Raw genomic sequence first — 18,045 nt, 5'->3', positions numbered from 1 at the left:
AAAAGTGATATCAGGATTGTGGAATGCTAATTATGAAGATAGTTTGAGAATTTGTAGACTACAAACACTAGCAAACATGATGATATGACTGAGACTTTCAAACCTCTGAAAGGTTCATACAGGATATTAGTAAATGGAATTTATCATTTTATGGAGGGTAGGGAAAATACAAGGTTGCATTCTTGGAAGTTGTGAATGAATGCCATCAAGAATGGAGTTTAGAGACAGATTTTTCCCTCAGAGAATGGTGTGCGATTAGAATGGATTACTATTGGAGGTGGTCAGTGCAGGTAGTATGAATGAATTCAAGAATAGGTATGACAGCTGGTATGGGTAATATGTGGCTTCTGTACCCCTGGTGATGAGTCAGGGAGGACTCATCATCAGGGATACAGTCTCAAAATTGTAAAAGCGCACACATAAAAATATTCAAAAACAATGAGTGGAAAAAATTAGACTAAAAGCCTATAGTCCTATGAGGGGCATCCTATATTATAGCAGGAGGCCTAAAAGGTGCAATAATTAGTTTCCCAAATCTTGGAAAGTTTTACAAAATCATATTTATTAAGATTATGCTGAATTACCAAATCTGCTCTCAAGTTTATATTTGTTGCTGTGAAGCATAGTCATTTTTTTCCATTGGATTCTGTGCAAGGTATCCTCAAACCCGAACTCTGACAAGATGCGATCTGTGTACTGCTTTCAAACCTCTTCTGAAGCCTAAGGATCCACTCCCTCCTTGTTGCAAATTATTTTATTATGGTCAAACTGGGAGATCTGCCTAGAAGAACACAAGAAATACATTTGCCACCACCACCACGGCAGTCAGTCTGGTATAGCTGACCATGCTTTGGATACTTTGAACAGAATCAAATGGTGAAAAAAAACTACTGTACTTTATCTAACAAATACAAACTTGAAATACTTTTTCTCAGAATCAGCAGCAGATTTGGTAAACCAGCCTTATCTTAATAAATATAATTATGTTAAACTTCTCAAGATTTGGGAAACTTTAATTCTTAGGCCTCCTGCCCAACAGTTAAAGTTAGCCAATAACACCCATAGAGAGCATTGTTGTGTCCTGAATAATCAAAAATTGGGACAAATGATTAATTTTATTCAGGAACAACTATCTTTAATTGTAGGCAGAGAATGTTGTTCTTTGGCAAGGAAATAAAAACGTACACTATAACTTTAAGGCAAAACTGAAGAAATGTTTAGCATAAGAAATGTGAGACTTAACCCGTTTGTACAGAGTCAAATAGAGGAATTTATATAAGATTATAATTTAATTAGAGTATCCCATTCTATATATTGTATGAAAGCAAGTTGAGTGTAAGCTAAAGTTCAAGGGTCACACTTTAGCCGTCCAGAATAACGTATGGCCTAAGGGAAAGAGAAATTATAAGGAAAGTGAAGCGAGAAAGCATTCTCGGAAGAATGGCACACGCATGTGGATGAGTGCTGTGTGGTAAAACGTAGCTAAGCGCGAGAATCTCCAAGGAAAAAAGGGAAGAATATAAGGGTCAAGCTCCCCCCACACGGGGCTTTTTGGTTCCTGTTTCCTGCGCTCGTGGACGTTGGCTCGTGCTCTCCACCAACCTGAAGATTCCGGATATAGAAGTTGTGAGAGGCCTATCGATGTTTGCGAGGCAAGGCTAGCTATCTCTTCATAACAGAGTAGCTAAGCCATATCGAGTGACCGGTAATCCAGATGTGTGCCTGCAGTACCAGAGAAAGTCCAGAGTGGCACATTGCCTTATCGACTCGGGAAACCAGGCTGTGCTGTTATCGTAAGCGATCCGGAGAATCGCAGAACAAAGGTACCTTGATGTCCAGACAAGGCTGATTATAGAACAGAAAGTCATTCCATGGGATGGTAACGTAGAATGTTAAAGTATCTGACTTCCAATTAAAGATTTGAGTGACCGCTATAGGTTAATTTGTGTATGGACATGCTGTAGAGAACTTCAGAGATTATCCCAATTTGGCAGTGACCTGTCCATGTTTTGAAGAATGTCTCCCTAGAAGGGATCTGTGTGTGAGATAACTGAGACATATTGTGAGATATGAGTAGTGATCAGAGAGTGATTGAAAAAAAATGTTAAATTAAGCCAGAAGTTTATATGTTTATAGAAAACTCTGTGGATCTAGTTATTATGCATGTATTCTTGTGTTAGTAATGATATCAGAATTTTACTAGGAAAGTGATTATGTTAACCATGTACTTTAATTTTCTCATGTATATCTTTTAAACCTAAATAAATATGTTTTATAACATTCGCCTGAATCTAGCCTGTCTTACGAATTCAAATAGCCACTCATAAAATTATTATCGAACCTAGCGGGAGGGATATATGAACATAGTTTGATTCTCCAGACCACGACTGCATGCAAAGACAAAGTGAATTGAGATTAGTTGAATTAGTGTTAGAAAGTACATCACTGTGTAATACTCTGAGAGAACCATCTTGGATGAGCGTCTCATCTATCCTATGTATTGGCTGGCACAGCAAAAATATAAATTCGTCAATATTTAACAGGCGGACTGTCTCAGAGGTAATATTTTAAGGCCTTGTCCCATACTTAGACAAAGCCCTTATGAATGAAAGAATTACACATGACTAAACTTAAGCGTAGCCTGAATTTTAGTTTGTTTAAGGATAGAAGGGTGATAGCTGATTTGCTAGATTTATTGGAAAACTATTACAGAAGCCAGAAGGGAAATAACTGTGTATGAGTGAGTAGTGAAACATACAAATATATATAGATAGTAAAGGTAATAGAAGTGAAAAAGGTATATAACAGCATCCCTCTGTGGGTGTTTTTATGTGTGCTTTTACAATTTTGAGATTGTATCTGTGACAAAGATGAAATAAAGGATCCAATAAACTTGTATTTTGTTGTTCCTCTGTGTTGTATTCATTCCATTAAACCTAATAATGGGACTTCTTTCTTTTAAGGTTACACGGTGGTCAGCATTCATAGTCAAGAATTTATGGAGACACAACACTCTGTATCGAGGTCATCATCAGGAAAACATACATATGGACAGGATACAAGCTACATAAAACTATACTGTACAAAAGTAAGATGAATCTTAATGTTGGTTAATCATTTACCCTAGCCTGACCTCTGGTGGGAAAAAAAACTACATTAAACAATTTCTAAAATACTCTTGTATTAAGATTTTCTTCTCTTTAGGGGTTGTTCTGGTTGCTCTACAGGTTGAAGATGGGTCCTTCAAATTCTTGGAATAATTAATCCATCATGATGTTTCAGCATTTCACAGGCTTCTTTGAATTTTCTTTTAAACCAGGTTTTGGTGCTAGTGTAGGGACTTTGGTGCCTTTCCAGTCAGTTCTTCAACCCATAAATTTCTCAATTTTGCAGGGGTTTGAAGATTGTCTTAATATTGTATTTAAGTGGTGGTCTATCTATTTTTTTCTGAAATGCTCCTAACGTATGGTATGGCTATGGAATTCTTGTAATATTTTTTGCTTTCAATGGCATTTTTATGGAGGATTTTGTGAACTGTTTTTTTTTTTCTGTAGCCATTTTTCTTCTGTTTGAGATTGTTCTGGATGCTCTACAGGTTGAAGATGGGACCTTCAAATTCTTGGAATAATTAATCCATCATGATGTTTCAGCATTTCACAGTGTAGGTTTTAATTAATTAATTATTCTTCAACCCGTATAGCTTCCAGAACAATCCCCAAACAGAAGAAAATCTTAATACGAGAGGACTTTAGAAATTGTTTAATGTAGTTTTTTTTTTCTCCACCAGAGATCAGGCTAGGGTAAATGATTAACCAACATTTAGATTCATCTTACTTTTGTATAGTGTAATGTCATGTAGATTGTATCCTGTACATAAGTATGTTTTCCTGATGATGACCTCAATATAAAGGTCGAAATTCTGACGTGTGTTGTGTCTCCATAAATTCTTCACGGTGAAGACTAATAATGGGACTGTCTATATGGAGTCAACTGGATGAAGAGAAGTATTGGATTTGTGAATTTTTGGAGTTCCATGTGTTTGGGGTAGTTTAGCATAGGAAAGTTTCAGCTTATTAATGATTTCTTTTGGCCAAGAAGTAACTTTTTTTTTATAATTTGCAAACCCTTTCTCTTTGTGTATTAGTGGAATCAGGATTTGTAATCTGGAAAGTTATTGATTCTCACAATAATAAACATTATTATAACAAACTTGCTGACTATAATAAACAATGAAAAGCTCCTGACAGAAATCTGATAGACACAATTCTATTGGATTCATTATAGCAAACTGTATGGTATAACAGTTTGCTATAATGAATTTTCTTTATGCAGTCCCTATACCTAGAGTAAGAGGCAAAACCATATATAATCTTTTAAAATATTGTGCATTTTTTGTTTCATTCTAGTTTATTTCATTCTTGAGCAAAAGGGGAACTAGAAAAAAATATTTCCATCCTTTATATTTGGAACATATATGGAAAGATGCCCTGAATGCTAATTACAATTTTTACGCCATGTTTAGTGCACATTAAATTAGCAGTCCATAAGGATAATGGATAGCCATTTTCTTCAAGGACGAGTTTCATTCTTTAATCTATCCAGAGCATCTATAAAGTGCCTTGTTCTGCTCTTTTCAAACAGGGAGATGGTAATGTTAAAAAAAACTTAACCTGGAACTTAAAAAAAAATATGTTCTACTATCATTATGATATCAGGACTGTCAGACCATATACTGCATATAGGATTCAGTGGAAGAATGATACAGCAAACTGCACAGAAGCCATCAAAGAAAGATGAAATTTTTGAAACTTCAAGATGTATGGTCAATTTTAATTTATTAAAAATTTGGAAGATGAATATTATTATTATATGACACCTCCAGGGAGTCCAAGGACTCATCATAGGAGGGCACACTACTCTACTTTGCTAAATACATCTCATCCTCTCCACTACTAATTAATTCTTCAACTACAACACTACTACCATCAAAACCATATATTGTCCATCATCACCAACAACAGTATTTTTTGTCTGTAAATTGCGTGTGTTCTGAAGGCTGATTTGTCTGTACCTGGATGAAAAACCCAAGTTTCCAGGAGGGAAAAAAAACTCTGCTACCACCGTATGAGATCAGTTAACTCACCTTCAACTGAAAAAGCCCATATAAGGATTCCCCTCATCACGATGAGAATCGAACCCAGGTCTTTTCCAATCGAAAGGTGCAATGTTCTGCTGTTCTTCCAACTGCACTACAGCAGCTTACGTGATCATGTTATGACTACCTTCAGCCCAACCATTGTAACTTTAAATTTAGTTTAGTGGGTATCATTATAGGACAGTAGTTCTTTTATCATTTACAATTTTGAATTGTTTGTACAATTGCTTGATTATTAGTTTTTCGTGTTCTATGAATGTTGTTTGTTCATGGATGCTGGGATATTCACAATACTAGTTTGAAATACAGTAAAATATCAGTAACTTAATAAATTCCATCCATTTCATTTGCCATCAAGAAATGCCATGTGGTCACTCAGATGCTCGGTGATGTGCCACACCAGTCCTTGCCATGTGGTCCTGTTGTATACTTTTCTGGAAGCTTTAATTCTTAAGCCTCCAGCCCAACTGCCAAGGTTACCCAACAACACCCATAGAGGGTGGTGTTATAATCTGTTATTTATTAGTTAGTGTTATTTATTCTATTATCATTTGTTAGTGTTATTTATTCTTGTGATGTTGTGAGTTAATACTATTCGGTAATTATGAAGTTAATTTGATGTTAATTACCATGGCAAGCATTCCTGAACATTTCACTTCTGCACATGTTGTCTGTCTTTTTAGTTACTACATTGGTGGTATCAGTTCTTCCCCAATATCATTTCAAACTGAACTCAGAAATCCAAATGCAGAAGAATAAAATTGTAGAAAATGTTAGCTACCATGGCAACCTGATGACTATAAAGTGTGTATTTATTCAGAAAGCATGGTGTGCAGTTTATAGACCTATGGGCTTAATTTGTTGGACAAAGGATTATATAATGCTGTTGAATTGCACTTAAATGGATTTGGAGTCTCAAGAATGCATTGTTCACTGAGAATGTCACAGTGCAAAGTAAGTAAAACCAGAACTATTGGGTGGGGATGCAGGTGTGTGTGTGTGTGTGTGTGTGATGCCCTAGGGCAAGTGAGTGTGAGAATAACCAAAAAATGTGGGGTCTCTCAAGTGACAAAATTGAATGGGGAAGTCATTATAAAGTGTAAAGGTATAATGCCAAACATATCAGGTATAATACGGGTTTTGGATTGGTGCAGCCTTATCAAATAGGTATCAGCAAATACCAGTAACTTTCCTTTCTTTTGAGGAATGAATCATTTTGAGAATGGGCATTAATCTAATCAATGCCCATTTTAAGTAGTGGGCAGTCATTTTGGGAGATAAGAACAACTAGAAAAAATAAATTTATATGATGCTATTGATATATTTATCATTTGATAAAAAAGAAAATTGAAATTACAAGTAAATTTATTTATTTTCACCTTCACATCTTTGTGGCACTTGTTTGTTACTGTTGAATGCGATCAGAATAGAATAAGGTGGTTTGTCCTGTGCATGCATTTGCCTGCTGTTCAATGGTCATTGGCCTGTTTTTCAGGAAGGACTCCTGCCAAGTGAAATTCTTACTGTCTTCATCTGAGACCATTTAACTTAATATAACAGACAAGCTTAGGCATTGAATATTATTCATAACTTATTTTAACAGTATTACAACACTAAACTAACTAAATTATAAAAAAGATGTTTATTAGCTGGCTTATATTTCACTGGATTTCAAACAGTATCTTCAGAGCACATTATAGTTAACATGCAAAAATGAGTAGGTGAAACAATTCAAATTGTAACAGACAAAAGATCTTAGACCTAATTTGGCACCCTCTAATGTTGTAAAACTGAAGCTATGTTTCTTTTGATGTATTACACTAAACTTTCAGTTTACTTATTCTTTCCTAAAACTGGAGTATGATTACAAGATGCCCTCTTTGTACTTATGTGAAAGTGTTATTGCAACGACATGGTTAGTTGTATTATACACATTGTTAATAGTACAATAAATTATCAGTAATCACTGCACTTCATCATCATGAAACTTTAATAGCTATAAGCTAAAATTGAATCTAGTTGTGAAGTGGAAAATTGTATGAAATGTGTACACCTCTCCCCCTTACAGAATTTGATGGTTTTTGCAAGTAAAATAAATTAGGTATTCTATAGAATTACCGAAGCCTGCATACTACCTTTTGTTACAGTGAGTATAATGCAAGAAAAAGTAGAGAGAGAATTATAAGCAAGAATTTATAAGTCATTTATTGAGTGTGCAAGTATGTTCTGAATACTCTGTGTCTCGTATAGAATATTTCCATAAAAGCTAAAATAGAATTTAGACCTTCAGGTAGTCTGTTATGCTGGCAACATATTTTAATTTGTTTAAATTTCTTAACAGTTCATTATTACAGTTACTTCTCTCTATAGCATTCTCATGGGAACCAAATGAATAATTTGATATAGAGAAGATTCTCTGTAGTCAATTTTCTTTAATGTAGAATTGCCCCCCCCCCCCACACACACAGCAGCAATTCTGTTTTAAAGGACTTGCGACTGTAATAACTTGACACTTTCTTGAAGTTTATCTTGAGTGAATCCATTGTAATGATCTTTGCTATAGTGAGTGTTCACTGCATATGGATTCCATGAAATCATTGACTTTCAGCCATATTTTTCTTTTAGGTGTATAGATTTGCTTGAAGCTGATGATATATCTTGTAAAGATATTAATCAGTCTGTTTGTGCATTAAACCTTCTTGATTGCCCATTTTGCAGAAAGCACTTCACAACTTCAGAGGTAAGTAATATGATATTTATTAAGATGCCATCTGTTTCATACTTTCAATGCTAAATTACTTCAGTAATACTATTTTTTAAAATACAATTTTATGAATTGCTTGTAAAGAGTTTTTAATTTTGAACATGATTCTACAGAATTGTGGATATGCATGTTCGATCAGGATATCACCTTTTGAATTCCATTAAAGCAGGTAGCTTTTAATAGTGGATTCAGCTCAGAGTTACCACTTCATATTTTTTCATCACTAAGAGAGAATTGCTGATATTTTAGTGTGTGTGTGTGCGCGCATGTGTGCACACACTGAAAAATTAAAGTTTGCATGGTGAGATCTAGGTGCACTTAATCAGGAGAAATTATCCAAAAATAAACAGTTTATAAACTCTCATACTACAGAGAAACCACTGCACTCAGTTACGAATGTACATTGTATGATATCTACTATTTAGGGATATTAGATTTACTTATGTGTTTTAAATTTAGTGATGATGATTTTTTATTTAAAAAAAAATTCTATCATGTTATATAATTTTAAATTGATGGTACAACATGATGGAATTTTGATGGGGGGAAAATTGTGAAAGGAAAACTGTAACTTAGAAAAGAGCAAGCTGAATTCAGGCTAAATAGAGATTGTCAAGATCAGATTTTCACCTTTAAGGCAATTAGAGAAATCATGGGAATATGACAAGGATCTGCATCTAAGTTTGCCAAGATTCTGGAGTATTTCCAGTTTACATTATTTTTGATTTGTCCATATTTATTTGTAGTCCTATTTCCAGACGTACTGCATTTAATTCAATAATCATGTGTTGTAGTTCTTTTGGTGATGTTGCTATTAGAATAATAGCATCAACAAATCCCAGATTGCTAGAATAACAGCAGGATGGAAAGTTTTTAACCATTACAGAGAAATATTTAAAAGCAAATTACCAAACTGCCTAAAATGAAAGATGTGCAACCAGTGTGTGCTCTCAACAATGACCTGTGGTAGTGAAATCTGGAGTTTGACTAAAAAACACCTAGAGAAACTGAAAAACAACACAAAGAAACATAGAAAGAGCCATTTTGGGAATAACCCAATTAGATAAGAAGAATAATACTTGGATAAGGAAGCAAACATTTAGTAATAAAAGGAAACAAATGATGCTGACGTGATGAGAATGTCTGACAACAGATGGACAAAGAGAACAACAGAATGGGTACCAAGAATAAGTTATTGGAAACCAGGTAGGCCAGTGGTAAGATTGGACAAAAAGATTACAAGATGTTATGGGCATTTATGGTGGAGAGATGCACAAGACCGGCCAAAATGGATGAAGCATGGAGATGCATTCATCCAGCAGTGGACTGAAGAAAGCTGTTGATGATGCTGATGAAGGGACCAAGAGAAATGCTGTTTGATATGCTTCAATTATGTGGTGTAAATGGTATGTTATATTGAGTAATAGGTAGTCTATTTTTGAGTTTCAGGTCAGCAGTGTACCTCCTTCAAATTGAAGGAGATACATGGAGATGGTTTGATGTTAAATTAGGTGTGAGAAGGGCAAACATTTTCTCAACTGTTGTCATCTTTGTGGATCACATTATGAAGGAACATGTCATTAAACAATATATTAAAATTAGAGATGTTAATCTAAGCTTTTACTGTATGCAGATAATGTTATACTCCTAAATCAATCCATTTCAAATTCTGCAGGATTCCCTAATTAAATTGAATCCATCCATTCATCAGTGGTTCTAACAGGCACTCAAACACCCATGGCCTTTCAATTATTTTTGGATTTCTTAACCATAATTCAAAGATAAGGTGGATAGCCCTATGTCTCCCAGAGTATAATCTGCCTGCAGATGCATGTTTTCATGAAGCTGGTTTGCCTGTTCTGGGGGACGAAAAACTTGAGTTTCAGGGTGAAAAAAAACCGATACCTCTGTATGAGACCGGCTAACTCACCTTTTGTTGAAAGAGACCAGATAAAGGTCTCATGTCATTCAATTCCGGGGTTCAATTCTTCACGTCACAGACAGGGATTGAACCTGTCTTTCCAACCAAAGGGCTTTGTCAATACCAACTGAGCTACAGAGATTCTAACTAAATTGAATAACTGCTGTATCAGTTATGAAAATGCAATAAAAAGACAAAGACTATGAAAATAGAAAGGAACATTGAAAACATTAACTTCATCTCGAATGTTGAACTTCTGTATTCCTTTTATTATCTTGAGTAATCAATGTTCCAAGATATTTGAAAGAAGGGGCATTTTTAAATTTCAAATTATCAGTGGCATACTGTTCATTTTCTCATTTGTAGTTGCTTCTACATACTTTTAAATATTCAGTTTTATCCTGGTTGATTTGTAATCGTAGTTTTTCAGCAGAATTTTTACAACAGCTTTCAGAAAGGTTTTCTAAAGGTTATTTTAATATTGTCAGCATTTTCTCCAACTAGGCATATATCATCTGCATATCCTAGTATTACTTTTCTGCTTATTTTATCTTTTACAGTTTTTTTAAATAAATTTTTATGAAGCTTAAGTTAAGTAGAATGACATAGTATCTCTTTACTTCACAATCCTGTTGTTATATTCTCTCTCTCTCTCTCTCTCGTTTGCCTTTTATTGTCTTTGCTACCTTTATTGTTGACTGCGCTGGTGTTAAATTAATAATTGCTTCTAGTATTATTCTTTATCACTTTACTTAAACCAACTCTGCCTTAATTTTTACCCTCTTTTATCCTTTTTTTTTACTCTATCCCTAGTTCCTGCTGCATGCAAAGCAGACCTTAAAGACTCTAATGTGTCCAACTTGCAATTAGCAGTTTGCAGAAATTCTCATTCTTCTCAATTAGACAAATTTGTTTGATTATCGACTGCACCAGTCTAATTGAATTAATATAGTTCTCAGAACTTTAGGAAAAGGAACATAGGCAAATCTTATAACTGAATTACGTCTACTCATGCAGTTAGTCATAGCAATTCTCTATCAATTTGCACACAGGTTCGCAATGTTTTTGAGACAGTGCATTGGCAAAAGATCAGGCAAGGTCATTAAACAAATACAACACATTTATTGCTAACTAGTAAGATGTTACAAATTAATACATTCATGGTGATTACTTCTCTTAATCATTACTATACTGAAACAGCTTAACATTCTTATAATTGTTAAACACATAGCTTCTTGTAACCTTGGCAATTTATAATGTAAGAGCAGTTATTTCTAATCTAATTTAGCTCCTTCCAATCTTTGTACATGATCATAACCTAGTATATTTACAACACTATGCATAATTTCACACCAACTCCTTTCTATTATCACAGTTATCACTTACACTAATACTAATCCTATGCATCTACAATTAAAAAGAACTTTGACAAAGTGTTCCTACTACTCACAATAACCTTTATTCAGTGTCCAGTTGCATGTTTAAAATTTCAGTCCAGACTTTCTTGCTTCTGTTCCTTTGCTTCGAGGTATCATAGTCATGTAGGCACTCCATAGATAACTGTAGTGCTCTCAACTAGAGTTGTGGCTGATATCCTTTCTTCATACTTCCTACAATGACAGCTGTTTCTACCCTCCTGGTTAGTCACTTGGTCTGTATCAGGGAAAACTCACATCCACGTGGTGGAACTCATCCTGGAAACAGTCTGATAATATCGGGGAGATATCCCATTGACACATTCACTATGATATTCCATCAGGTTGTTAGGAAAGAACTGTCGAAGTCCCCATCTCGTCCTCGGGTAATAGCCTTCTCCTCATCCTTCCATGCATTGAAGCAGGAACCCCACAGGTACAGCCTCGTCTCCTCACAGTCGGAACTCAATTCTCCAAGAAGGGAAGTGAAAAAAAAGGAGAGCTTCTGTTCCCTCTCAGACCCCTTAAATATCTTTCTAATCTTTTGCTTCAGTACTCAAGTTTCCATGATTTCCCTGTGGTGTGATGACGTCACTTCGACTCTCTCTCCCATCGAATGTCTATAATGTGGGTGCCTATTTTTGTTCACAAGACCTTGCGAACTTTTACTTTTGCCGATTCATTTTCCTAATCTTGTTTAATCCCCTCTCTTTAATTTTTCATACATCTTTCAACGGAAATATTTTATGTACTTTACAAGAATATAAGCTATTATTTAAATATCATTTTAACTCCACATTTTACATTATATATACATGTGTTAGAAACCTCTGTAAAATCGAGCTCGATCAAGTTAACTAACTTGACTTGTCATGCGAGATTTTGCATTGTCTTACTAGCAAAAGATTCAGACCTAATTTCTTTAGCCTATACTATGCTTTGGCTGAATTTGCACCACTCAGTCAGTGGTGCAAATTCTGATTAAATTTATTATCTTATGAGGTATTCCAAGTTCATTTAATACTCCCCAAAGGCATTCTCTATGAATGCTGTCATAAAATCTATAAATAAAACATGGACTGCTGATTATATTCTAATTTTTTGTGATAAGCTGTGGGCCTATTTCTTCAGAGTCCTGCTTGATATTCACCTATGCTTTCATCAGCATATGGTAAGATTTTTTTTTATAGTAAAATGTTAGATAAAATTTTGTAGCTTGTAGACAAGAGCAATATCCCTCCATAATTTTCACATTCATTTTTGTTTCCTTTTTTTATATATATATTTGATAACATTAAAAGTGGCTACAATAGTTCACAGATTGACTACATTTTGACTAGAAGAAAACATCTTAAGGCAGTAACAAATTGTAAAGTAATCCCAACAGATCAAGTGGCACAGCAACACCAGCTGCTGTGTGCAGACTTTGAAATAAAGTCGAAGATAAGAACCTTTGGAAGCCATGGGAGAAAGAAAATTAAGTGGTTTCCCCTAAAAGAAGAGAGTGTTAGGGAGTATTTTAGGGAGAAGGTGTTAGATAGGATTTTGGATGGACTAGAAAGTGTACAAGACTGGTGGAGACATAATTCAAAAGTAATTCTAAGCTGCAATTGTGAGGTGCTTGGTGAAACATCCGGAAAGATTACAGAGCAGAAGGAGGGGTGGTGGCAGAATAATGATGTACAAGAAGCAGTGACAGCTAAGAAGAAGGCAAAGCAGAAGTGGGACAAATCGAGAGTGGAAGAGGACAGAGAGAAAAAGTGAGAAGCCAAGAGAATTGTTGCACAGGCGAAGGCCATGGCATATCAAGACCTTTATGATCAATTAGAAACAAAGGAAGGATAGAGAAAGATTTATCAATTGGCAAAATGTAGAAATAAGGTTTCAAAGGACATCATACATGTGAGGCAGATCAAAGACGCTGAAGGACGAATATTATGGAGGGATGTGGACATAAGAAACAGATGGAGAATATACTTTTGAATGAGGAAAATGCGAGAACTCACAGAGAAGATGGACAGCCTTCTGAGGGGATGGTGCAGAACATCAGTAGAGTGGAAGTGAAGGAGGCCATGAAGAGGATGAAGAATGGAAAATCGGTGTGCTCAGACAGAATTCCAGTGGAGACATGGAAGACTCGGGGGGGGGGGGGGGGATTGACCTGCTGTGGGATGCCAACAGGAAAATATACCTGAGGAATGGAGAAACAGTACTCTTGTCCCCATCTACAAGGGTAAAGGGGATACACAAGACTGTAAGAATTACAGAGGAATAAAGTTGATGTCCCACACAATGAAAATCCTAGAAAGGGTTCTTGATGGAAGACTGAGGAAGGAGGTGGAGATTGCAAAGGAGCAATTTGGCTTCATGCCTGGTCGATCGGCCACAGATGCTATCTTTGGGGGTACGACAGATGATGGAAAACTTTCGAGAAACAACAGGAGCTACATGTGGTATTTATTGATCTGGAGAAAGCGTATGATAGAATGCCAAGGCAAGAAGTCTGGAGGTGTCTGAGGGAGAAGAAGGTACCAGATAAATATGTCAGGTTGGTGCAGGAGATGTACAGAAATGTGAAGACAAGTGTTCGAACCTGCCTGGAAGCGACAGAAAGTTTTCCAGTGACAGTTGGCTTGCATCAAGGGTCTGCATTAAGTGTGTTCCTGTTTAATATTGTGATGACAGAGGAAGTGAGAGAAGACGCTCCTTAGACTATGTTGTATGCAGATGACATCATGCTGTGTGCAGAATCAAGAGAAGTGGCAGCCAAAATGGAAAGTTGGAGGAAAGTACTGGAAGAGAGAGAGGTATGAGACTGAGCAGAAGTAAGACCAAGTATATGTGTTTCAAAGTGGATGGCAGCCAGGAGACAGATCTGTAGCTGGAAAGAAATGTCATCAGGAAGGTCAGTGACTTTAGATACTTAGGTTCAACAATGAAAGAGGATGGTGAGGCTGAGAAGGAAGTGGGATGCAGAATACAAGCAGGATGGAGGAACTGGAGAGAGCTGACTGGAGTGCTATGTGATAAGAGGGTGCCGATCAATCTAAAAGGCAAAATTTACAGGACAGTAGTGAGACTAACTATGATATATGCTTTGGAAACTGTGGCCCTGAGGAAAAATAACATCAGCAGGATGGACGTAGCAGAGACGAGAATGCTTAGGTGGATGTGTGGTGTGACCAGAAAGGATTGTCTGAGAAATGACTTTGTAAGGGGAACAGTGAAAGTTATGAACTTAGGAGCAAAGATACAGGAGGCAGGGTTGAGATGGTTTGGTCATGTGATGAGGAGAGAGGAAGATTATGTGGGAAGAAAGGTCATGCAGATGGATGTGCAGGGGAAGAGGAAGCGCGGACGGCCAAAGAAGAGATGGAGGGAGATCTTGATGTTATACTAATTATACTAACTTGAGGCGGAGGAGGACTTGAGGATGGAGACAGGAAGTTGGAGACTCACCACAAACAGCGACTCTACTTAAGTGAGAAAAGCTGCAGAAGAAGAAGAAGATTGATATTATTAGTGCTGCCTTCTATTCTGAGGGTATCTCTTGTGGACCTGTTTTTTGGTTTCTGATTTCATAGAAAATTTTTCTTTGGTTATTTAACATATATTGTTTCTGTTTTTCTTCATCTATTCATGTGAAAATGATACTTTCTGTTGTCTGATTATTTTATTGGCTTCCTTGCTACTCTTCTTTGTATCTATGAGCAACATGAATATCAGATGAGTTATTAAGCCAATTACAGTAGTGAACAAATTAATCTGAACAAGTCGAAGTTTCATCAAGTTTTGGTCTTGATTTGGTTTTAGTTCGCTGTTTGGGTTGAGTGCTGCCTCAACCCAAATTTAACTATCTCTAAAATGTTTATTAATAGTGTAAAAAAAGTTGACATTCCTAGTGCTTTGTTCATTTTGTGTAACTATAAAATGGATGCATCTCCAAGAAAGCATTCAAAAATATGTACTGTTTCTCAGTGCACACACACAACCATGACTCAGAGACAAATTGCCAATGAGTGAGTGTGGTGTTGGTGTGGGTACTGTTAATGCAATTTAAAAGAGGTTTAGGGGGAAGGTGCCTTTTCTCCTGACAGAAAATGTGGGTGAAGAAGGAAAACTACACTTAAGATCATTTACTAGTTAGGAAAAGCAAATGAATCCAAGATTGTCTGCTGTCGACTTAAATAGAGACAGTAGCTAGAGGGATTAATGTTTCTGACATAACAATCTGTCAAAGATTGTTGGAAGCACGGAGGAGTGCCCACAGACCCAAAAACAGAAACAACTGAAGGCTATGCAGAAAAAGAGGCTCCAGTGGGCAAAAGTGTACAAAGATTGGATGTTGAGAAGTGGAACTCTCAGTTCAGACCCATTGCTTTTTTCAGTGGTGCACTCAGGATTTAACCTTGGGGAGGGGGTTGCCTAGCACTCGAGATTTAATCTGTGTGTGTGTGTGTGGGGGTAGACAATTTGAGAATACACACTACATATGACTATGACTGAGCATATACAGTGACCGCCAATACATGGTGAGATGATGGCCCGGCTCGGGCAAACGAAGTAACACTTGGTCCCCCCCCCGAGCACTACTTCGTTCGCCTTGTTCACAGCAGCTGTGATTCCCGAGAGCTATAGGGGTATTCTCACCTTATGTGACTGCTAATTCATAAGTAGTATAGAAATAGAAGACACTACACAACATAAATAAAAAAATGAATTTTAATTAGGAAAAGATTTTTGAACAATTTTCTAGTGTTTTTTCCCTTTTTCTTTTGGGGAGGCAGGGCCCCCCTCCCAGGTGCGCCACTGTCTTTGTCCAAGAAGAGTGAGGGAGCGAGTACCCTATGTTCACAAATCAGTGGCTGAGAAGACTTCTCCTGCACACTTTCAACAAGCTCCTAAACACCCAGTTAAAAAGATGTTCTGGGTTGTTTTGCACATGACATGACAGTTCAGGATCACTTGTGCCTGTTGACAGTATGATGAAAATGACCAATACATAAAAATATTGGAGAAAAGAATGGTCCCACAGATCCAGAAAAACAAACAGTTCATCTTCCAACAGGGTCTTGCTCCATGCCACACTTCAAAAAAAAAAAAAAAAAAAGTAAAGAGTTCTTCAAGAATCAGAACATCCAGTTGCTTCAGTGGCCAGGTAACATTAACCCAATAAAAAAAAAATTGTGGGCCATTGTACAAGTTATGCTTTTGAGATGCAGAAATAAGAAAAACATGTTCTACGTTGGTACAGTCCATGCCTAAGCAAATTAATGAACTTATTAGGAACAGAGGGACACATATAAATTAGTAGGTCAAGTTGGAGTTTAATTTTTGTACTTATTTTCTTGCAAAATTAAATTTTTTTCTAAAATAAAGAGCTTCACTTCAGCAATGCAAAATTATATAAATTAAGTAGATATTAAATCCAACATTATTTCAAAGCCAAATACAGAAACTATAAAAGTTTCGGCAAAGTTTGACCAGAGAGCTTATAGCAGCAAGTGTATTCCCATAAGCTCTCTGATCAAACTTCACCAAAACTTTTATAGTTTCTAACTATATTTGGCACGAAACTTTTATAGTTTCTGTATTTGGCTTTGAAATAATGTTGGATTTAATATCCACTTAATTTATATTATTAAATTTTTTTCTTTAAAATCTGATTGTTTGGATTAATTTGTTTGCTACTGTATGTCTGTCCTTTCTCTTTACTGCCAGTCTGCATCTTTTATTAAACCATTTTTTTTTTTTTTTTTTTTCATCACTGTATTTTACTTTGAATTCTGTTTGAATTTTCTGCTATCCTTGATATGGTTTGTTTATTTTCATTAGTTTCAATTTTTGTTATAATTCAATCTCATGTTGAAAAGAATTATAATATTCTACCTAAAAGGATATCTGAACAAATAGTATAGATTTGTCACAAATTCAATCTGCCTACTTCCTCTGAACTAGTTCAGAAATTGTCTATCGAGTACTCTGTTCATGTCATCTTTGCTACTTTGGACAGACATCAAGCCTATATTGCATTTTTTTGAATTGGACAGTCGTTCCTTGCTTTTCATGCTGTTCACATTAGCCACAGAGTTCTTTGGAACCAGACAAAGATTCTTCATTCCAGCAGATTCAATTTCATCATATTTTCCTTGAAAGATGTGAAACACTACAAAATCGCCTCAGCCTTAACTGCTTTGAACTAATGCCAGGATTCATGGGAAGCAATTGCTATTAACTGTTCATAATTTTTCTGAATGATATTAAAAATGAAAGAGCTTAAAAATGGAGGAAAAAGTACTGTAAAAGGAATCACAGATGATAAAGGCAACATGAAAACTGAAGATAACAGGGTATTCTAGATGTCTGGAGTAATCTTTAGCAATCTTTGAAAGATTGCTAAATGAAACAAGCAGTAACATCATGGTGGTAGTAAACACTTAGCAGGAATGCAGTGAGGAATATATATCAGTACTTGACGTAGAAAAAAAAGTCATCAAAAATCAGGAATGTGGAAAGGCAGCCGGAATGGATGATATTCAACCAGAAATGCTCAAATATGTAGGTATAAAAGTTTTACAGTGGCTGTATTGCATAATTCAGAAGATCTGATCTGAGGGTCAAATTCTGGATGATTGGAGTAGAACTCTCATAGTACTCATCGATAAAAAAGGAAAATAAAACTGAATGTGAGAATTACAGAGGTATTTCTGTACTGAGTGTTCCTGGTAAGATTATGCAAGTGTATTTCAGGAATTGCTGAGAAAAATTGTGGAAGTGAAGCTTGTACGAA

General features: G+C 35.9%; 1 protein-coding gene across 1 annotated transcript in view; it reads left to right on the top strand.

Moving 5' to 3' along the window:
- Positions 1 to 18,045, top strand: part of mus312 (mutagen-sensitive 312) — a 575,442-nt gene that overhangs the window by 110,941 nt on the left and 446,456 nt on the right. Inside the window, exon 5 of the mRNA XM_090395332.1 lies at positions 7,781 to 7,895. Within this exon, the coding sequence (XP_090251458.1) occupies positions 7,781 to 7,895 (115 nt within the window). The remainder of the gene's footprint in view (positions 1 to 7,780; positions 7,896 to 18,045) is intronic.

The sequence above is a fragment of the Typopeltis vanoorti genome, chromosome 7 (genome assembly GCF_054136105.1).
Source record: "Typopeltis vanoorti isolate ZY-2024b chromosome 7, IOZ_Tvanoo_1.0, whole genome shotgun sequence".
NCBI classification, from domain to species: domain Eukaryota; kingdom Metazoa; phylum Arthropoda; class Arachnida; order Uropygi; family Thelyphonidae; genus Typopeltis; species Typopeltis vanoorti.
The sequence above is the reverse complement of the archived record's forward strand: the minus strand, read 5'-3'. Positions and strand labels throughout refer to the sequence as shown.